Raw genomic sequence first — 23,027 nt, 5'->3', positions numbered from 1 at the left:
GCAGAGCAATTTCCGTACCACGCAGTGATGCAACCAGTCAGAATGCTCTCGATGTTGCAGCTGTAGAACCTTTTGAGGATCTCAGGACCCATGCCAAATCTTTTTAGTTTCCTGAGGGGGAATAGGCTTTGTCGTGCCCTCTTCACGACTGTCTTGGTGTGTTTGGACCACTCTAGTTTGTTGGTGATGTGGACACCAAGGAACTTGAAGCTCTCAACTTGAAGCTCTCAAGCTCGGTCCTCCTTTTCCTGTAGTCCACAATCATCTCCTTAGTCTTGGTTACGTTGAGGGATAGGTTGTTATTCTGGCACCACCCGGCCAGGTCTCTGACCTCCTCCCTATAGGCTGTCTCGTCGTTGTCGGTGATCAGGCCTACCACTGTTGTGTCGTCTGCAAACTTAATGATGGTGTTGGAGTCGTGCCTGGCCATGCAGTCGTGGGTGAACAGAGAGTACAGGAGGGGACTGAGCACGCACCCCTGTGGAGCTCCAGTGTTGAGGATCAGCGTGGCAGATGTGTTGCTACCTACCCTCACCACCTGGGGGCAGCCTGTCAGGAAGTCCAGGATCCAGTTGCAGAGGGAGGTGTTTAGTCCCAGGATCCTTAGCTTAGTGATGAGCTTTGAGGGTACTATGGTGTTGAACGCTGAGCTGTAGTCAATGAATAGCATTCTCACATAAGTGTTCCTTTTGTCCAGATGGGAAAGGGCATTGTGGAGTGCAATAGAGATTGCATCATCTGTGTATCTGTTTGGGCGGTATGCAAATTGGAGTGGGTCTAGGGTTTCTGGCATAATGGTGTTGATGTGAGCCATTACCAACCTTTCAAAGCACTTCATGGCTACGGACGTGAGTGCTATGGGTCTGTAGTCATTTAGGCAGGTTGCCTTTGTTTTCTTGGGCACAGGGACTATGGTGGTCTGCTTGAAACATGTTGGTATTACAGACTCAATCAGGGACATGTTGAAAATGTCAGTGAAGACACCTGCCAGTTGGTCAGCACATGCCCGGAGGACACGTCCTGGTAATCCGTCTGGCCCCGCAGCCTTGTGTATGTTGACCTGTTTAAATCTTTGGTGAATCACCACAAATGTTCTATCTTCACAACTCTGCCCATTAGCTCTGAGGTAAATTGTAACGTAAAGAGTAAAAAAAAACTTGCAGGTGACTATCATGCTGTACAGGCTCTTCAGAATGTATTCAGACCCCTTGACTTTTTCCACATTTTGTTAAGTTACATGCTTATTCTAGAATGAATTAAATATTTTTTTCTTCCTCAGCAATCTACAGACAATAACCTATAATGACAAAGTGTACACAGGTTTTTAGAAATGTTCGCAAATAAACAGAAATACCTTATTTACATAAGTATTCAGACCCTCTACTATGAAACTCAAAATTGAGCTCAGGTGCATCCTGTTTCCATTGATCATCCTTGAGACGTTTCTACAACTTGATTGGAGTCCACCTGTGGTAAATTCAATTGAATGGACATGATTTGGAAAGGCACACACCTCTCTATATAAGGTCACACAAGTTGACAGCGCATGTCAGAGCAAAAACACAGCCATGAGGTCAAGGGAAGTGTACGTAGAGCTCCGAGACAGATCTGGGCAAGGGTCAAAAAGATGTCTGCAGCATTGATGGTCCCCAAGAACACAGTGGCCTCCATCATTCTTAAATGGAAGAAGTTTGGAACCACCAAGACTCTTCCTAGAGCTAGCCTCCCAGCCAAACTGAGAAATCGGGGGGAAAGGGCCTTGGTCAGGGAGGTGACCAAGAACCTGATGGCTACTCTGACAGAGCTCTAGAGTTCTTCTGTGGTGATGGGAGAACCTTCCAGAAAGACAACCATCTCTGCAACGTTCCACCAATCATGCCTTTATGGTAGAGTGGCCAGATGGAAGCCACTCCTCAGTAAAAGGCACATGACACCCCACTTGGAGTTTTCCAAAAGGCACCTAATGACTCTCAAACCATCAGAAACAAGATTTTCTGGTCTGATGAAACCAAGATTGAACTCTTTGGCCTGAATGCCAAGAGTCACGTCTGGAGGAAACCTGGCATCATCCCTACAGTGAAGCATGGTGGTGGCAGCATCATGCTGTGGGAATGTTTAGTCAGGACCGAGGGAAAGATGAACAGAGCAAAGTACAGAGAGATCCTTGATGAAAACCTGCTCCAGAGCGCTCAGGACCTCAGACTGGGAGGCGAAGGTTCACCTTCGAACAGGACAACGACACAAAGCACACAGCCAAGACAACGCAGGAGTGGCTTTGGGACAAGTCTCTGAATGTCTTTGAGTGGCCCAGCCAGAGCCTGGACTTGAACCCAATCAAACATCTCTGGAGAGACCTGAAAATAGCTGTGCAGCGACGCTCCCCATCCAATCTGACAGAGAATGAGAGAAACTCCCCAAATACAGGTGTGACAAGCTTGTAGCGTTATACCCAAGAAGACCCGAGGCTGTAATCGCTGCCAAAGGTGCTTCAACAAAGTACTGAGTAAAGGGTATGAATACTTATGTAAATGTGATATTTAAGATTTGCAAAAATCTCTAAAAACCTGTTTTTGCATTGTCGTTATGGAGTATTGTGTATAGATTGATGAGGGGAAAAAACGATTTCATCAATTTTAGAATAAGTTTGTAATGTAACAAAATGTGGAAAAAGTCAAGGGGTATGAATAATTTCCAAAGGCTCTGTATATCTAGTGTGTAACATACAGTTGGAGATGCAACAGCTGTCCCCTGATCCACTGATCCAAGGATCATTAGCAGGATCTGGCAGAAGAGGAGATCTGTTGTAGATTGGTAACAGCAGAGTGTGTTCCCACCTCGGCCGCTTTCTGCTGGCTTTCCCTGTGTCTCAGACACCCCCGCAAGCACAGACACCACCCCAGCCCAGATGCTCTCTGAGCCTGGACAGATGTGCCTCTGCCACTCTGTCACAGTCGAGGAGATGGAAAAATGTGTGTTTGTTTGTTTGTACGTCTACGTGTATGCGAGATGTGTATATGTGTATATGTGTGTGTGTGTGCGTGTGTGTGTGTGTGTCACTTACGATAAGGTAGTATTTCTATGTAAGCTCAGGAATCCCAAACTCTCCTCTGCTCCTATGTGTCCATCAAGGCACAGAGAGTGAAAACAGACACAGACCGAGACACAGGAAGGACAAGATCATTAGAAGGAAATATATAAATACAGAGGGGGAGAGGACAGCTTTAAGGGAAAAGGGTGAGAGGAGGGACAACAAGAGGAGAGAGAGAGACGAGAGTGGCTAGAGAGTGAGAATGTGTGTGTGAAGAAAAGAGAGAGAGAGAGAGAGAGAGAGAGAGAGAGAGAGAGAGAGAGAGAGAGAGAGAGAGAGAGAGACGAGAGAGAGAGAGAGGCAGAGAGAGAGAGAGAGGAGGAGGAGGAGAGAGAGAGAGAGAGAGAGAGAGAGAGAGAGAGAGAGAGAGAGAGAGAGAGAGAGAGAGAGAGTGTTACTGAGGTCGGACACTGACCAGGGCAGTTCAGAGATGCTTGGATGTTTTTTAGTGCCGGGTTTGCCCAATAGGTCACTTCTGCAGTGAGCATTACCACAGGGTAATGGTACATGATTAAAATACTCAACCTGTATGTGTGCTTGTGTGTTTTTGGGTGGAGGGGTGGCACCAAGGCCATTGGAGCTATACACATTTTGGTTACATTTAGTTTCCACCATTTCAATTTTCAAATAATCTCAATATTATTTCATATCAGTAGACGCAGAGGCCAAACATACAGCAGCAGACTATTGAACCCTGGAACCAGGGATAAAACAATCATGTCACTCTTCTTTGAAGACAAAACACACAAATAGCTGTATCACTATCTATCCTACATTCCTTCACTGTAAGAACCTTTAAGTAAGCTTAGTTGACCCAACACCACTTTAATGTTATGGTTAAGACACACAAGGATTCATTGCAATGGATTTACCCTACATCATAGCTCAAAGTAAAGCTGAAATACAATGCATCGATATACTTTTCTATTTACCAAACCGCGTAATGTTATGAAGCTGCAATCTTACTGAGGGCAACTTGTGTCTGCCATCACAGTATAGTAGAGCATGAAGTGTCTGAAGTGGTTTCTCTACAGGTGGATGTGATGCATTAACGTAATAGCCCTGTTAGCGCTCTAATAGCCAAAATGATGTCCTTCTGAGCTGCAGTGTGAGGATCATTCATATAATTACAGCTCTCAGTGTCACCGGTGCTCATGTTGTTTTTCGGTTAAAGATGATCAAATTGGGCATTTAATGTGGACTAAATTACAACACCCCTCAGCAATTTGATCACTTATGCCCCGGTACTATTAGGCTGATCCTTCTAGTCCTAGCACGTGGGTATCATCCGTTAACATCTCAAAGTATGCACAAAGGTAAGAGGCAATTAGCTATATTTGTGAATGGCTTTTAACGCTGAAGTTATTCTATATGGCTCACGTTTTACCGCAACATCTTCATTAACTTCAAGGACGTGATTTTAGCCAAAGACTCCTCAACAGAAGTAAGATAAGAGCTTGATGAGCCCGACAGGGCTGCTAGTGCCCAAGAGTCTTCCTCATCACAGGGAGTGTGATGGTGCCTTTGAGGGTGTAGCTACCTGTTCAAGTGTCATACTGTATGTTATGTTGATAACACTTTACTTATGGCACCACCCCATCACATGTTATAATGCCTCATAAACATTCAAAACAACTTATAGATGTTGCTTTCCCCCATACGGCCCACCAAACCTTAACCCCACAAAAACTCTGAAACATCTGAGAGTATGATGAACAAAAGCAAACTTTATTCAGAACCCGACAGAAAAAGGACGGACCGAAATCTCAGTGTCCGTTCAAATGAAAAATGTCAAAAATAAAAATGACAACATTGAGCAATACAGTATTTCATTAATAAATGAAGGTCAAGCCATTTTACATATCCCAAACGCTTTGTTTCGTTTCAACGTCGTTCTTTTTAGAGCTTTCAAATGGCATATAAAGCAGGATAAGTACAACCAGACATGGTCTGTTCTTAGTAAAGGGGTGGGAGCGGACCCCACTGTAACATGAAGGCTGGGTATTCAGTCAAAATGACTTTTGTTTGAACAGTGTATCAGTAACCGCAGGCAGATTTGGAGCTTCGTCACTCACTGCTAAAAAATAGTGTTTTGGTTGGAACTCAGTTTGGAAAGGTACTCACTTTGCTTTTTGAAAATCCCTGTGTTGTTCTTACACCTGCCACTGAGCTGCCACTGAGCTGCCACTTAGTTCGGAGGCTTCAAATTAGGTTTTTCAGATCTTTTTCAGCAGTGTACTACTGACTGAAATGTCCAGCCGTCACCTTAGTAGTGGTCTCTGTCTGGTGCTACAAATGAAATGGTGAGGAGCCCAGTTGAAAAGCCCTCTTTCTTTTCTCCCAGAGACAGGAACTGCATCCCAGTCACCGCAGCCCTGCTCACGCCTGCCCCTGCTCGCACTGTTGCTAAGCAACACGTTCAATTCCAGTGTTCTGTATGTCCAAACAGGTCAGAGCTCCTGTCAGTGCAAACAAATCATGAAGTCCTCCGTTAGCTGAGCCGTAGACAGCTCCTAATACAAGATGACGTCAGGAAGTACAACAACAAAAACAGCAGAGACAACAATAAACAGTTAAAGAAGGACTGGGCAGAAAGCAGATTTCAAATGAGAAGAAAACCAAAAAAAATGAAATTAACTTATACTTAAAAGATTTGAATACAAAGCAGACAAAAATGGAAAAATAACTTTCTTCAGACAGGACCAGCCTGTTAGTTCTGTTTCGGCTCATTCCAACCCATCCCACCCCCACCCCTTACCACACCCAGGACTCTTTACCCCATCTACATTTCTTAAGCTCTTCTTCACACGGTATGAATGAGATACCCAGCTTTGTAAAGGCCTTGATCCTGTACTATCATGACTAGCCACACTACAAGAACGACGACTCCAGATAGTCTCGTCTCAGGTGACCAATCGCGGAGCAAGGAGACTTCTCTTTAAGCCCAGTGTTGACAATGACATGATCAGCTTATCCCTGCCACCGGTAAGCTTCTTGAGGCGTAGTGAGTGAGCTCTTGACTCTTTCAATGCTACGGTTAAAAGCTCATAGTGAAGGACGATTTACCTTTTATGTGTTACGTTAGCGCAAGGTCAGAGGATTTAAGAATGATCCAAATGAGGCTTAGAGGAACCAGGGGGAACTCTTCTCCTTTGAATAAATCAAATATCAAAGACTATTAGACAGTATAAGTGGCCTTATAAATATCACCCCACTCCATCAACGTCTGAAGTTAAACACCTTGAGATGAAGAAGAGAGTGGTCGAACTAAAGGAGGAAGAAAAACAAGTCTCTCTATCATCCTCTGTTTTCTTTTTCTTCTCTCAGCACAGCATGTCCTCCGTCTTACTGTTAATGGCCCGTGTGAATGTTGAGTCACATAAGCACTCCTTCAGACGTGCACTCGCTCAGTCTATCCTCCCCACTACCTCTTTTAAGAGCGGTGTGCTTGCCATATCCCTCCCCCAGACTCTGTTTCATTGCTGACAGATTCAATGTCCTAAAATAAATACTGTAGAGGTCGCCATGGAAATAATTAATTTAAGGCCCACTCTCTCACCCCCCCCCCCCCAGTTGCGTTATACTGGGTACTCTGGGTACCGTTCCCTCTCATTGCCAGGAATGTAGAGGTGGCCACCTCATCCTTTTTTTTAGCAAAGATCCCATTTTAACGTTAACATTTTCAAGTTTAATTTAGGGCAAGGATGATGGATGGGATGGTACACACATCAACATTACAAAGAGGTGAGCTGTGTTTACAATTGATGTTTTCTTATATCATTTCGCTCTCACTGTCATTATAAAAGGAAGTCTGCACTAACCTATGCTGGTGAGGTGTGTGTCTGTGTGCGTGTGTGGGTCTGTTGTGTATGTGTTTGTGGGGGATGGGGGGGGTCATGAAGAAGACCAGTATATACTACACAGAGTAAACCATGGAGGGGTAGCAGTCTTTTTTAAAGAGGGCCGTCAGTGGGGGTGGGGAGGATGTTTGGGGAGGCCAGAGGGATTAAAGAGAAACCCCTTCCTTCCCTTCCCCACCCCGCACCCCCCTTTATCCTCTGGACCGGTCAATGGAGTGCCTCTCTGGCCACCACTGTCTGGGTTCTACTCCCTTCCTCACATGATGGAGCAGCCCTTGGCCTTGTCCTTGCCGAAGGTGGAGGAGAGGTCAGACTTGCTGGGCAGGAAAAGGAGTCTCTTGGAGAGGCGTCGGGCAGGGCTGGTCTTGGTGGAGGGCTGTAGCTTGCTGATGCAGGCCAGGGCTGAAGTACGGAACACACTGTGGATGCTCTTCTCTGAGGTGAAGGCCGAACACTCCAAGTAGGCCTCCGCACCTAGCTGCTTGGCCATGGAGGAACCCTGCAACAAGAAGGGGAAAAAACAGGAGTGAGATGGAGGAAGCGAGACACCAAAGAGAGAGAAAGAGAGAGATTGTGTATGTATATGAGAGCGAAAGAGAGAGAGAGAAAGAAAGAAAAGAGAAAAAAATAACAAAAGAAAAAGAAGGAGAAAGAGAAAAAAAAAAAAGAAAAAAGAAAAAGAGGAAAAAAAAAAGAAAAAAAAAAAAGAAAAAAAAAAAAAGAGAAAAAGAAAAAGAGAGAGGAAGAGAGAGAAAAAGAGAGAGAGAGAGAGAGAGAGAGAGAGAGAGAGAGAGAGAGAGAGAGAGGGAGAAAGAGAGAAAGACTCACTTGCTCATGTGAGATGGGTGTCTGCTTCTGATTGGACAGCTCCATAAGCGTGCACACGTCCGTGCGCAGGTCTGTTTTACAGCCTATCAGGAGGATGCGTGTGCTGGGGCAGAAATCCAGGATCTCTGTCTTCCACTGCAATGAAAAGGACATATGACTGTTATAAGGTTGTTATAATGTATCATAACCACAGCTGTAATGTACATGGTACACAGAGAGCATGATCACGATGATTGTGACGATGACAAGGAGGAGGAGGAGGAAGAAGAAATTGACAACAGCAATGACGATGATGACGATCACAATGACAAGAGCCTTACCTTTTTCAGTGCACCGTCAAATGAGTCTGGACGGCTGATGTCGAAACAGAGGAGCACAGCGTCTGAGTCGCTGTAGCACAGGGGTCTGACGTTATCGTAGTATGGAGAGCCTGTAGGGTCAAACAGATCGGCTGGGGTCAGTCACAGGGCTTTCGAAAGGACAGTACCAAACGAATGAGACTCCACTAGTTGCAATAAGAATGATTCGTACCAGAACAGTATAAAGACTAGTGATGGGAAAAGAAAACAATTTGATACAGTTACATATTGGGATATTATTTTTGACTGAATATCGTATCATTTTGACAATATTGCAATATTATTTTTGTGCTAGTTTGTTGTAGCTGCACCAAAACTCAAGTATTTTTCCTTCATAGCTTGTTCTTCATCTTCTTTGTAAATAGGGAGCCAATTTGTTTTCAGCACTTTCCATGACTGATCGTTTTCTCATGGATCTCTAGTCCCTTTGCAGCGGACATATGGTGTGCAATGTATTTGGAACATCGAATCGCAATACAATCAGCGTATCGAATTGCAATACACGTAGAATTGTGAGAATCGCAGTAAGCATCGTATCTGGCACTTAAGTATCATGATAATATCGGATCGTGATGTCCCTGGGGCAACGTTCATCCCTACTAAAGACCAAGAATGAGGAGTGTTAGGTGCTTGGTGTATTGTAGGATTGGGTGCTGGGATGCTATAGTAAAGGCCAGGGCTGGGTGCAGGGATGCTATAGGCTAACGATGGCTGCTGGGTGCTGTCAGACAAAGATGCTTGAGCACTGCTCTCAGACTATTAACACAAGGAGTCTGTCCCCCCACACAGCACAGGACACCACCCACCTCCCCCCGGTAACTACGGCAACAGCCTTGGTAGACAATGCTTGAATCCAACCCTCGTCTCTTATACACATCTAGATGTGTATAAGAGACAGGCACAGGACACCACCCACCTCCCCCCGGTAACTACGGCAACAGCCTTGGTAGACAATGCTTGAATCCAACCCTCTATTATACCTGTCTCTTATACACATCTAGATGTGTATAAGAGACAGGTCTGACAGGGAGCTAAAGATTCTCCACACACACACACACACACACACTCCAATTTTCTTCCTCCCTCACCCTCGGATCTACAGTAAGTCATTTCACTAAAGCCCCACGCCTTCCCACTCAGTAGAAGAACTCGCCAATAAATCACATGAACACACAAGCAGACAAACACACACACACACACACACAGAGAGAAAGAGTAAGAGAGAGCCACAGTGCACTATAACTCTATCCCAATCACACCCCTGCGTTACCCAAAGGGTTTATATTGAACTCTTTGTCTGTGCAGAAATCCCACTTGAAATCAGATAGGAGAAATGAAGATATCTCTATCAAGGGAGAACCTTTCATAGATGGTTGTTCTACGAGTGTATCATGTATGAAGCAACACACTGACATGATTCAGAACACACACTGTATGTATGTACAACGTCGTTAGAAAAAAAGCCAATGCTTCTCGTGTTACACATTGAAGACAACTGCGAAGAAAATCTGTGCGTGAGCATTGTGTGTGTGTTTGTGTGTGTGTGTGTGTGTGTGTGTGTGTGTGTGTGTGCGTGCGTGCGTGCGTGCGTGTGCGCGCGTGTGTGTGTGTGTGTGCGTATATGCTTGCGGGCCTATACATCGAAGTGTAAAAGTATGCTAGTATGTTAGTGTTGCAAAGGGAGGTCCCTGTGCTCAAAACAGACGCTTGACTGAATGTCCGTCCTCTGTTGTGTTCCCTCATCGCTTACCGCACCAGCAACAGATTCAATTTCCTCTCCCTGCTTCTCAACCTACTCCGGAAACGTATGAAACACGAACTCAACCAGGTAAGAATGGATTAAGAAAAGCTTCATCTGTGGATGTACGACCTACGTACGCCTCTATGGGTAGTGTCAAATGCATTTGGATGATATAGGATTCCCTCCTGCTACTGTCAGCCTGACACCGTCTTCAGATCCAATCCATTATTAATAGCCTAACAAACGCTCTCATGTGAGGGAGACAATTGTCTGACGTTCACAGGGAATGACTGTATGAACAGTCAAGTGTGGAAAGGCAAGAAACGAGGCAACTGAATAGTAGCGATTTGACTTGTTTTTCCAGTAGGTGACAATGCCAGCATTTGGCAGAGAGGAGCCCAGGGTGATGCAACACTGGGGAAACAGACATGATGATGGCTCTGAGCCCTGGAGCTGAGAGAGGACACAAGCCATGATACACCCCCCACACACACCTCCCCTCCCTGGACGTGGACTCACACACACAACACTGGGAGAAGGAGGAGTCTAAAAAAACGAATGATAAACTATTTGCTTGTTGATGGAGGCTGGAGAGGCAGAGGGAAAGAGAACTAACGGAGCATCTCACTTTGAGTCCGGTCACTGTGAGAGAGACGGTGAGAACAGGCAGCCGCAGAGCTCGATCATGAACTCAGAGAGGAGCGGCAGGGGGAATCGTTAGGCACAGCAACTCTGTTACACAACAACACACAAAACAACACAGCCCACTCCACAGCAAAGCACAGGCTGCAGCCTGACCCTAAGGGACCCTCTGCCTCTCTTCACACACCCTCAGCCAAGGAAAATAAAGAAATAACATGAGAATAAGAGCAATCTCAGAGAAAATAATGATATGGCTGTTCATGGTTTAATCATCAACAGCTAGGCTTTCTCTCTCTCTCTCTCTCTCCCCCCACAGACCATCAGTAAACATGATAATAGCGATATATGTATAATCACCAACTTTAGTAATAGTACAATCAGAGAAAACCTTGGTGTGGCCATGAACGACAAGAGCACTGCCAGGATAGGACGTTAGAGAGATAGACACAGAGCTCAGATAGATAGAAGCGACTAGACTGTTTTGTGGGGGAAAATAAAGGTGGGAAGAGCTGGGCAGAGCTTTAAAACAAGGTGTGAAAAATGTATATGGTAATTATGTAACGGGACTTTCGCTATGGAGTGGACGAGCATCCAGCTCGGTCCATCTCTTTTGAAGTGAAACAGACAAAGCGAAAGAATGGAATCCTGTGATGTTTTCTCTTATATACGGCATTTTGTACACGCTTCCCGCTGGGCACAGACGTCAATTCAACGTCTATTCCACATTGGGTTCGACATCAGCCGCCCAGACTCATTAGACGGTGCACTGAAAAAGGTAAGGACCTTGTCATTGGGATTGCATCATCATCATTGTTGCACGCACGCACGCACGAACACACACACACACACACACACACACACTATTCCCACCACTCATGCAGAGGCAACCCCCTGGCCAATGAACCCCCCCCTCTGCACAACTGAACTCCATGGAGCCCAATCAGAAATCCCCGTGGTAGAGGTTAATCATAGCAGCCCAACAACATGGAACTGGTTGTGTTCTGTTGATCATGTTCACCAGTTTCAAGATGTAGAAGGATCACCACAACACTGTGTGTGTGTGTGTGTGTGTGTGTGTGTGTGTGTGTGTGTGTGTGTGTGTGTGTGTGTGTGTGTCCGCTATAGGTGTCATATTTGATGTAGAGCCGACAAGTTATTAGACATTCCTCTAGTAAGGGGGTAGGTGGCGAAAGGGTGATATATTTGTCTCCTGGGAATGAGATCACTGTAGTGCCAAATGAATTAGGCCTACGTCATTCTATGCCTTCTAAAGATAAATCGAAGGGAGAGGAGACCGAAACAGAGAACAGGCAGGCACACAAATGGTCATTTGCATTCAAATGTTGTGTCACCTCTGTCTGAGAAAAAGGCCTTCCTCCACGAACTTCTCAGACCTCAGCAGCCTACCACATCACTACCTGTGATAAGCAGCAGGACAACAGTACTGTATAAAAGGTTCAACAGATCGCTATCTTAAAGGTAAACAATAACAAACAACTAACAACCATCCAGTATACACTATGATGCTAAATAAGACCGTGAGACAATGGCCAATGGGCCTTTAGTTAGCCTACTGTTGGTTACGCAAACTCTCTGATTGCATTGTTTTCAGGGCGGGTGGGAAAGGAAATGTTAAACTGTAAAGAAATTACAAGTCAGGTTTTACAGCATAATTAGTCTGAGAACTTGAATGCTGAGACACATTTCAAATGGCGTGCTTTTGAACTTGAACTTAATTTCACGCATCAAAAACCTCCTGCACTATATCTACAGGTAGAGCATCTTGTATAGAGAGACATGACACACTATAACCTTTGTTATAAGACGTTATTAAGGCTTATTATACCTGGATATGCTCAAATCCATGCTTCAATTACTGTACGGTATATTGGACGTACGCACGGAGAGTGCAGAGTGTAACGCTCACCTGATGTGTCCCAGAGACTGAGCTCTACGCGCTGCTCCTCCAGCTCCAGACACGCTGTGTAGTTCTCGAATACTGTTGGAACATATGTCTGTGGATACAGAAAGGAGCGAGTTCATTAGCTACGCATTATAATACGGTCAGTCATTGTGAAACAGTCACCCCAGTAATCATCAGCCGTATTAGATTGACACATAATGATCATCCCAGTCTGTGGCTGCTGTGCTGTCTGTCTGACCAAATAAGGCATCTGAACAGTTTTACTGTTTAGAAAGGAAAACATTTTATACATCTAGTCCTGCCCCTTGGTATTTGGACCTATTCATTTGTATGTGTATTGAAGTAGGCTAAAGTGTAGTATTTTGGTCCCATATTCCTAGCACTACGTTAAGCATGTGACTCTACAAACTTGTTGGATGCATTTGCAGTTTGTTTTGGTTGTGTTTTTGATTATGTTGTTCCCAATAGAAATGAACGGTGATTAAATCACGTATTGTGTGATTTTGGAGTCACTTTTACTGTAAACAAGAATATAATATGTTTCTGAACACTTCTACATTCATGTGGATGGTACCATTATTACGAATAATCATGAACGAATCGTGAATAATGCTTTCATGACTCCAACAGGACACAATACATTATTTTTATCACCATTCATTTCTATTGGGAACAACATAATCTGAAACACAACCAAAACCAACTGCAAATGCATCCAACAAGATTGTACAGTGAGCTCTACGCGCTATGCACTCCATTTGAAATTAAGCACCATTTGAAATTTCTCTCAACATTGAAGTTCTCAGAGGAATTGTACTGACTTGCATATCCTTTCCGGTTTACTCAATCTTTCCTCAAGCACAGAAAACAATGCAATATTAAACTTCTATTCGTTATTATCATAGAATTAGAATGACGTTTCTATGGCTATTGTCATCTCTTCATAGTCTGTGTATGTAGCCTATTCCGCGTGCATTTAGGATATGGGGTATTATAATCCAGTCAAATGTGCCAGGTGTAGACATTGCATACCTCAGGATAGGAATCCTTGGCAAGGACTTGCAACATCGCCGTTTTTCCGCATTGAACATCCCCAACCAACACCAGTTTACATCTCGCCACCAGAGGCTGGGTAAGTCTCCTTTCCTTCATTGTGAATACGATTTGGTTGACGAACACAATAAATTGATATGCGAAAGAAAAACACGTGTAAATCCTCAGTCAGTTATCAGTGCATTCCGCCGGGATGCTGTACAGTACACCTTCGATGACGCTTGCTGCCAGCGGTATGCGCTGAGTTATGAAGCTGCTGAACTTTATATTGTCGCGCCAGCCAATGAAAATGAGCGTCCTGCTCATTGTTGCGCAGCATGCGTTTTGGACCGCATAGGCTATGCAAGATCAGGGTTGGTAGTCAGTCAACTTTGTTCTAAACTATTCAATTGCGCATAGTCTATCCCTGTCCAGTGCATGATGTGTAACAATGTTACTTCACCGCTTTACAAGCTTCAGTTCCATTTTATAGATTTGATTGACACCTTTATTTCACCCTAGCTCTCTATCTCTCACACACACACACACACACACACACACACACACACACACACACACACACACACACACACACACACACACACACACACACACACACACACACACACACACACACACACACACACACACACACACACACACACACACACACACACACACACACACACACACACACACACACACACACACACACACACACACACACACATATATATAGACATACACACACACATACACAGACCAAATCATCTGAAGGAACCCTTCCATGAATAAATCAATGGAAAGTACCTGCTCACTTCTTCATGCCCAGCAGGTAGCTTTTTTCTGCATAGATTTATACGAAAAATGCTGTTGTGTGGATTTCGAAAACAATGTTTCCTGACAGTAAAACGCTTATCTGAACTCAAAGTTCACGGGATCACAGCCTTGGCAAGCAACTTTGGAAAGTGTTGCCTACCCTTGTGGCTTCACAGACACGTGTGGACCCAACTCCACTACTTATATTTCACCCCGATCTTGAACAGGATTTTAAAAATGAAGAAGAATTACACTTAGTATATGTCTTCTCTTCAAGTTCTATGCATTTGGCAGGAAACCAATCATATGAACAGAGAAAATGCCCTATGTAACAGAGATGGAGTATGCAATGACTGACTGGGTGCAATGTGCAGGTGCAGCCAGTGTGCTGAAAAACATGTTTGTGTGGGAGTGTGTCATCAGTGTGTGTGTGTGGCGTGCTAGTGTGCCTGTGAGTGAGCATATGTTCATGTAAGAGTTAGCGTGTGGTGACAGTAGCACAGCCAATCAGAGCACACTGACTGCCAAGCCCGAATAGATGAAAGATGGCTTCATGACTCTGAAACACCACAAAACCTGCAAAGTCTGCCATTTGGGGAGGAAGTGGAGCATGCCAAGTTATACAGAACATGAATGGGTATACACACAAACAGCCACATACTGTTATGGCATGAAATGCCATAGTATAAATCAGCACATTAAAGCAACGAGGATGCTCTTGTGCGCATGGAAATTTACAGCACAGCTCGAAAGACTGGGCCGCAGAGAACCATTGACATTTTAGTCACTGAGCGGACGCTCTTGTCCAGAGCGACTTACAGTGCATACATGTGCATACTTCTTTTGTACTGGTCCCCCGTGGAAATCAAACCCACAACCCTGGGGTTGCAAGCGCCATGCTCTACCGACTGAGCTACACGGTAATAACCCACCCCACAAAAGGATACACAGGAAATAGTGGACTGTGTTAGAATAACACACAGCCAAACATGTTCCTAAATTGTCTCTGTTTTGATGTATACATTCTTATCATGTTGATTGTTTATTTTCAACTTTAACACTGTACTTTCAACCTGACCTCAGTGGGCTGCCCAGGAGGGGCTTGTCACAGGCTGGTGTGAAGCTGGTTTTACCCTGGCCAAGTGTCACCAATGTCAAGCAGAATGTGTAATGCTCCCTCTGCTAAGGCTGCAGGACCAAGAGGTAATTATGGAGCCCAGAAACCTCCTTCCACCAGGGATACAAACCCACACTGGGGCTCAGGCAGACTCCCAGGATTTTAGGAGACAGAAAGAAAGATGAAAGGGGGAGAGGGAGCGAGAGAAGGAGATGGAGTGGGAAGGGAGGAAAGGAATACCCCCTTTTTTCAGAATTTGAAATGTTCCAGGTGAAGTAAGGACAGCACAGCACACAGGCACATTAGCTAGTGACACCTTTTCTCTTCTTACCAATTATTCCTGTCAGTGGCCGGTAGCGTAGCGGATAAGAGCGTTGGGCCAGTAACTGAAAGGTCACTGGTTTGAATCCTAGAACTGACTAGGTGACAAATCTGTTGATGTGCCTTTGAGCAAGGCACTTAAACCTAATAACTCTGGATAAGAGCATTTGTGAAATGTAAATGTAAAAAATGCTTTACAATATGGTGTTGCCAAGGCAATCAATTTAGGTTGGCAAAGCCTCGAACATACACTACATGACCAAAAGTATGTGGACACCTGGTCGTCGAACATCTCATTCCAAAATCATGGTCATTAATATGGAGTTGGTTCCCACTTTGCTGTAATAACAGTCTCCACTCTTCTGGGAAGGCTTTCCACTAGATATTGGACCATTGCTGCGGTGACTTGCTTCCATTCAGCCATAAGAGCATTAGTGAGGTCGGGCACTGATGTTGGGCGATTAGGCCTGGCTCGCAGTAGGTATTCCAATTCATCACAAATGTGTCCGATGGGGTTTAGGTCAGGGCTTTGTCAGTCGAGTTCTTCCACACCGATCTCGACAAACCATTTCTGTATGGACCTCGCTTTGTGCACGGAGGCATTGTCATGCTGAAACAGGAAATGGCCTTCCCCAAACTGTTGCCACAAAGTTGGAAGCAAAGAATCGTCTAGAATGCCATTGTATGCTGTAGCATTAATATTTCCCTTCACTGAAACTAAGTGGCCTAGCCCGAACCATAACAAACAGCCCTAGACCATTATACCTCATCCACCAAACGTTGCAGTTGACAAATCAAATCAAATCAAGTTTATTTTATATAGCCCTTCGTACATCAGCTAATATCTCGAAGTGCTGTACAGACACCCAGCCTAAAACCCCAAACAGCAAGCAATGCAGGTGTAGAAGCACGGTGGCTACGAAAAACTCCCTAGAAAGGCCAAAACCTAGGAAGAAACCTAGAGAGGAACCAGGCTATGAGGGGTGGCCAGTCCTCTTCTGGCTGTGCTGGGTGGAGATTATAACAGAACTATGCCAAGATGTTCAAAATGTTCATAAGTGACAAGCATGGTCAAATAATAATCATGAATAATTTTCAGTTGGCTTTTCATAGCCGATCATCAAGAGTTGAAAATAACAGGTCCGGGGACAGGTGGCGGTTCCATAACCGCAGCAGAACAGCTGAAACTGGAATAGCAGCAAGGCCAGGTGGACTGGGGACAGCAAGGAGTCATCACGCCCGGCAGCCCCGAGCACGGTCCCAGGGCTCAGGTCCTCCGAGAGAGAGAAAGAGAGAGAGAAGGAGAGAATTAGAGAGAGCCAAGATTTTCAAAATGTTCATAAATGACAAGCATGGTCAAATAATAATCAGGAATAATGTCAGTTGGATTTTCATAGCCGATCATTAAGAATTGAAAACAGCAGGTCTGGGACAGGTAGGGGTTCCATAACCGCAGGCAGAACAGTTGAAACTGGAATAGCAGCAGGGCCAGGCGGACTGGGGACAGCAAGGAGTCATCATGCCCGGTAGTCCTGACGTATGGTCCTAGGGCTCCGGTCCTCCGAGAGAGAGAAAGAAAGAGAGAATGAGAGATTAGAGAGAGCCAAGATTTTCAAAATGTTCATAAATGACAAGCATGGTCAAATAATAATCAGGAATAAAAGTCAGTTGGCTTTTCATAGCCGATCATTAAGAGTTGAACAGGTAGGGGTTCCATAACAGCAGGCAGAACAGTTGAAACTGGAACAGCAGCAAGGCCAGGTGGACTGGGGACAGCAAGGAGTCATCATGCCCGGTTTGCCGTGACGTATGGTCCTAGGGCTCAGGTTCTCCGAGAGAGAGAAAGAAAGAGAGAACGAGAGAATTAGAAGAGAGCATACTTAAATTCACACAGGACACTAGATAAGATAGGAGAAGTACTCCAGGTATAACCAACTGACCCTAGCCCCCCGACACATAAACTACTGCAGCATAAATACTGGAGGCTGAGACAGGAGGGGTCAGGAGACACTGTGGCCCATCCGATGATACCCCCGGACAGGGCCAAACAGGAAGGATATAACCCCACCACTCTGCCAAAGCACAGCCCCCACACCACTAGAGGGATATCTTCAACCACCAACTTACAATCCTGAGACAAGGCCGAGTATAGCCCACAAAGATCTCCACCACAGCACAAACCAAGGGGGGCGCCAACCCAGACAGGAAGATCACGTCAGTAACTCAACCCACTCAAGTGACGCACCCCTCCTAGGGACGGCATGAAAGAGCACCAGTAAGCCAGTGACTCAGCCCCTGTAATAGGGTTAGGGGCAGAGAATCCCAGTGGAGAGCGGGGAACCGGCCAGGCAGAGACAGCAAGGGCGGTTCGTTGCTCCAGAGCCTTTCCGTTCACCTTCACACTCCTGGGCCAGACTACACTCAATCATATGACCTACTGAAGAGATAAGTCTTCAGTAAAGACTTAAAGGTTGAGACCGAGTCTGCGTCTCTCACATGGGTAGGCAGACTATTCCATAAAAATGGAGATCTATAGGAGAAAGCCCTGCCTCCCGCTGTTTGCTTAGAAATTCTAGGGACAATTAGGAGCCTGGTCGTCTGTGACCGTAGCGTACGTGTAGGTATGTACGGCAGGACCAACTCGGAAAGATAGGTAGGAGCAAGCCCATGTAACGCTTTATAGGTTAACAGTAAAACCTTGAAATCAGCCCTTGCCTTAACAGGAAGCCAGTGTAGGGAGGCTAGCACTGGAGTAATATGATCAAATTTCTTGGTTCTAGTCAGGATTCTAGCAGCCGTATTTAGCACTAACTGAAGTTTATTTTGTGCTTTATCCGGGTAGCCGGAAAGTAGAGCATTGCAGTAGTCTAACCTAGAAGTAACAAATGCATGGATTAATTTTTCTGCATCATTTTTGGACAGAAAATTTCTGATTTTTGCAATGTTACGTAGATGGAAAAAAGCTGTCCTTGAAACAGTCTTGACAGACTGTTGCATTGGGGCAGGTAGCGTTCACCTGGCATTTGCTAAACCCAGATTCATCTGTCGGACTGCCAGATGGTGACGCGTGATTCATCACTCCAGAGAACGCATTTCCACTGCTCCAGAGTCCAATGGTGGTAAGCTTTACATCACTCCACTCCAACCAACGCTAGGCATTGCACATGGTGATCTTAGGCTTGTGTGCGGCTGCTCGGCCATGGAAACCCATTTCATGAAGCTCCAGACAAACAGTTATTGTGCTGACTTTGCTTCCAGAGACAGTTTGGAACTCAGCAGTGAGTGTTGCAACCGAGGACAGACGATTTTTATGCGCTACGCGCTTCAGCACTCAGCGGTCCCGTTCTGGGAGCTTGTGTGGCCTACCACTTCGTGGCTGAGCTGTTGTTGATCCTAGACGTTTCCACTTTACAATAACAGAATGTACAGTTGGGCAGCTCTAGCATGGCATAAATTTGAAGAACTGACTTGTTGGAAAGGTGGCATCCTATGACAATTGAAAGTCACTGAGCTCGATTTTATACACCTATCAGCGGCAGGTAGCCTAGTGGTTAGAGGGTTGGGCCAGAAGCCGAAAGGTTGCTAGATTGAATCCCTGAGCTGACAAGGTAAAAATCTGTTGTTCTGCCCCTGAACAAGGCAGTTAACTCACTGTTCCTAGGCTGCCATTGTAAATAAGAATTTGTTCTTAACTGACTTGCCTAGTTAAATAAAAATAATTTAAAAAAATCAGCAACAGGTGTGGCTGAAATAGCTGAGTTCACTCATTTGAAGGGGTGTCCACGTACTTTTGTATATAGAGTGTAAGTCATTTATTCTGCATGTCTATTCCTCCTCTTTCAAACTGCATTATTGCCCTTGCTTTTTATTTTCGCTATTGTTCTTTGTCCTCCTCCCTGACACGCTTGCTGACAACGCATGCATCAGGGCACCGGAAAACGTGTGGCGAGGCGGAATTTTGCCACATCCCTTTTGATTTAGTTTAATAAAATATATCGACGCAAAGTGTTAAAAAGTGGGGCAAAGTGCAGGTACATTTTTTTCCTTTGATATGCCTAATGATTTGTCAACTCGCCACAATTTCTCTGTCCTTCACATCCAGAGTGTTCCTGCAGATGCTTTGCGTATCTTGACCAATCAGATTCAAGGAAATCGCAGGTCGGGCACAATGCTCAAGGCGCGCTCTCCACTTCCCTCCGGTATTAAGAAAGTGTGATAACAAGTATCACTCCCGACTGACAAAAACAAAAACTCTATGTGCCTAAAGCAATAGCGACCTGACATGCTGTATTGCATAGAAACGAGACTATTTTTCAGTCTGATCAATTGTAGGCTACTACAGTTTTTTTAATCGCTTTGGTACTATTTTCACAAGTTTGTGGTGAATTTTCAAAACTCTTAGTACAAAACTCAAAACTGGTAAGGTGAGCACTTTCATTGTGCGTTCATTTTGTTTGTAGACATCTTTCACCACACAACCATTGATCCAAAATATAAGTTTACTGTGAACTTTAATGACTACATTGGTTTAATCACCAAAACACAACATAATGATATCTTCTCAATGTAGTTATTTAACAACCAATTGCAAAAAATGTAAGATACATGTTTCAAAATTGCCCTTTGAATGTAGTATGCTACAGTACTGTAAATTACAGTACATTACACTGTTTTCACATTAGGCAATACACTTGCACTAACCATTAAAATTGACAGATCACATTTCCATCATTTCTATCCCATGTGTGATCAAAGGTGTGATCATTGAAGAAATCTTTCACAATGTAATCAAATAAACTGTCTTGAGCATTTGGCCATAGGTTCTCATCGAAATCACAGTAAATATCATATAATTGTTCATGCACCTGGAGAAAAACATTTTGGCACGACGAATCCAAGCCTGACATTGGTCTGTATTGAAATCATTGCATGCCTCATACATGGCCTGAAGGAGGGTGATACACTGATGGGGATGGCAGTCATACAGTGCATTCGGAAAGTATTCAGACCCCTTGACTTTTTCCACATTTTGTTACATTCCAGCCTTATTCTAAAATGGATTAAATAAATAAAATACCTCAGCAATCTACACACATACCCCATAATGACAAAGTGAAAACAGGTTTTTAGAAATGTTTGCAAATTTATAAAACATAAAAAACAGAAATACCTTATTTACATAAGTATTCAGACCCTTTGTTATGAGACTCGAAATTGAGCTCAGGTGCATCCTGTTTCCATTGATCATCCTTGAGATGTTTCTACATCTTGACTGGAGTCCACCTGTGGTAAATTCAATTGATTGGACATGATTTGGAAAGGCACACACCTCTCTATATAAGGTCCAACAGGTGACAGTGCATGTCAGAGCAAAAACCCAGCCATGAGGTCAAAAGAATTGTCCGTAGAGCTCCGAGACATGATTGTTTCAAGGTCTGGGGAAGGGTAGCAAAACAATTCTGCAGCATTGAAGGTCCACAAGAACACAGTGGCCTCCATCATTCTTAAATGGAAGAAGTTTGGAACCACCAAGACTCTTCCTAGAGTTGGCTGCCTGGCCAAACTGATCAATCGGGGGAGAAGGGCCTTGGTCAGGGGTGTGACCAAGAACCCGATGGTCACTCTGACAGAGCTCTAGAGTTCCTCTTTGGAGATGGGAGAACCTTCCAGAAGGACAACCCTCTCTGCAGCACTCCACCAATCAGGCCTTTATGGTAGAGTGGCCTGCCGGAAGCCACTCCTCAGTAAAAGGCACAAGACAGCCCGCTTGAATTTTGTCAAAATGCACCTAATGACTCTCAGACCATGACAAACAAGATTGTCTGGTCTGATGAAGCCAAGATTGAACTCTTTGGCCTGAATTCCAAGCGTCACGTCTGGAGGAAACCTGGCACCATCCCTACGGTGAAGCATGGTGGTGGCAGCATCATGCTGTGGGGATGGTTTTCAGTGACAGGGACTGAGAGACTAGTCAGGATCGAGGCAAAGATGAACGGTGCAAAGTACAGAAAGATCCTTGATGAAAACCTGCTCCAGAGCGCTCAGGACCTCAGACTGGGGCAAAGGTTCACCTTCCAACAGGACAACGACCCTAAGCACACAGCCAAAACAATACAAGAGTGGCTTCCGGAATCTGGAGAGAGCTGAAAATAGCTGTGCAGCGACGCTCCCCATCAAACCTGACAGAGCTTGAGAGGATCTGCAGAGAAGATGGGAGAAACTTCCCAAATACAGGTGTGCCAAGCTTGTAGCGTCATACCCAGGAAGACTTGAGGCTGTAATCGCTGCCAAAGGTGCTTCAACAAAGTACTGAATAAAGGGTCTGAATACTTATCTAAATGTGGTATTTCCGTATTTTTTGCTTTAGAATTGTGTAAAAATCTATAAAAAAACGTTTTTGCTTTGTCATTATGGGGTATTGTGTGTAGATTTTCAATCCAAAATGATTAACTGGAATGAATCAATAAACACGATATCTGACATAGACTGTGAGTAAATTTTGTTATTAGACCTGCAGTTGCATATGGCAGGACTACAATGATGCAAACCTGTATAAAGCAGTCTCAGCCCTGTGAATTTTATTGTCCAATCATGTGGCTTTCTCTGTGTCTGTGTATAGGAACCCCCCCTAGTACTTTAAAACACAATTCAGATGAACAAGTATAAGGTTTCTGCAGTTTGACAGCGTTTTCATCCTCCCCAAGGCCAGGAGTTTTTCCAGTAAAAAAAAGAAAAAAGCATGTGACCTGATTAAAAAAACTCTGGTCCCATCGTAGCCCATAATAACCCTTTTTACAACAGATTAGTCACGTCATCACCTTATAATGTCCAGAGTTTTTCCTGGTTAGGTTACCAGGTCAGGAAAAACTACAGGCCCCAGATTTTTTCTTTCTTTCGCCACACCACTTGGGAGCCTTTGGTGCCACCTCTAACACACACACAAACACACAATGTCTCTTTCCCTGTCTCTTCATCGGCTTGGGCACGTCTGTGTGTATGTTTCATAATGATGTGTTGCATAACCTAGTCTGTTTCAGGCATGATGTGGGGAAGATGTTCACTGTCCCTCCTCCTAAGACTGTTTTATTAATCATTTTCAGAGAAGATTTCTTCTTTCTTCTTTTCCCATTAAACAGATTAGATTTACCATAGTCATTTTTGCAGCCAGTAGTACTATACTTCTAATGCTATAGTAATAGTGGGGTGCACCTCTGCAGTAAGGCTTACACTATGATGGTTTGACCGGTTGTGGTGTTGGTCACCCATTCTCTGGAACCCCTACAGCTCTTTGACCGG

General features: G+C 44.5%; 1 protein-coding gene across 1 annotated transcript; it reads right to left on the bottom strand.

Annotated features, from left to right (window-relative positions):
* Positions 1 to 7,105: 7,105 nt before the first annotated feature.
* LOC111966238 (rho-related GTP-binding protein Rho6) lies at positions 7,106 to 13,731 on the bottom strand. The gene is made up of 5 exons (XM_023990718.2): positions 13,475 to 13,731; positions 12,446 to 12,533; positions 8,097 to 8,206; positions 7,777 to 7,911; positions 7,106 to 7,447 (listed from the first exon to the last, which is right to left on the bottom strand). The coding sequence occupies exons 1-5, from the start codon at positions 13,592 to 13,594 to the stop codon at positions 7,205 to 7,207; spliced, it is 696 nt and encodes a 231-aa protein (XP_023846486.1). The 5' UTR covers positions 13,595 to 13,731; the 3' UTR covers positions 7,106 to 7,204.
* Positions 13,732 to 23,027: the final 9,296 nt, after the last annotated feature.

Source organism: Salvelinus sp. IW2-2015, linkage group LG7 (genome assembly GCF_002910315.2).
Source record: "Salvelinus sp. IW2-2015 linkage group LG7, ASM291031v2, whole genome shotgun sequence".
Classification (NCBI taxonomy): Eukaryota; Metazoa; Chordata; class Actinopteri; order Salmoniformes; family Salmonidae; genus Salvelinus; species Salvelinus sp. IW2-2015.
The sequence above is the reverse complement of the archived record's forward strand: the minus strand, read 5'-3'. Positions and strand labels throughout refer to the sequence as shown.

What these genes read in the sequence shown, in the direction of transcription:
- LOC111966238 (XM_023990718.2), bottom strand. Translation starts at nt 13,594, where the DNA reads ATGAAGGAAAGGAGACTTACCCAGCCTCTGGTGGCGAGATGTAAACTG. An exon ending in TTGACGGTGCACTGAAAAAG is followed by an intron (nt 7,912 to 8,096) that starts GTAAGGCTCTTG and finishes TTTTCATTGCAG; the next exon opens with TGGAAGACAGAGATCCTGGA. An exon ending in CACCCATCTCACATGAGCAA is followed by an intron (nt 7,448 to 7,776) that starts GTGAGTCTTTCT and finishes TTCTTGTTGCAG; the next exon opens with GGTTCCTCCATGGCCAAGCA.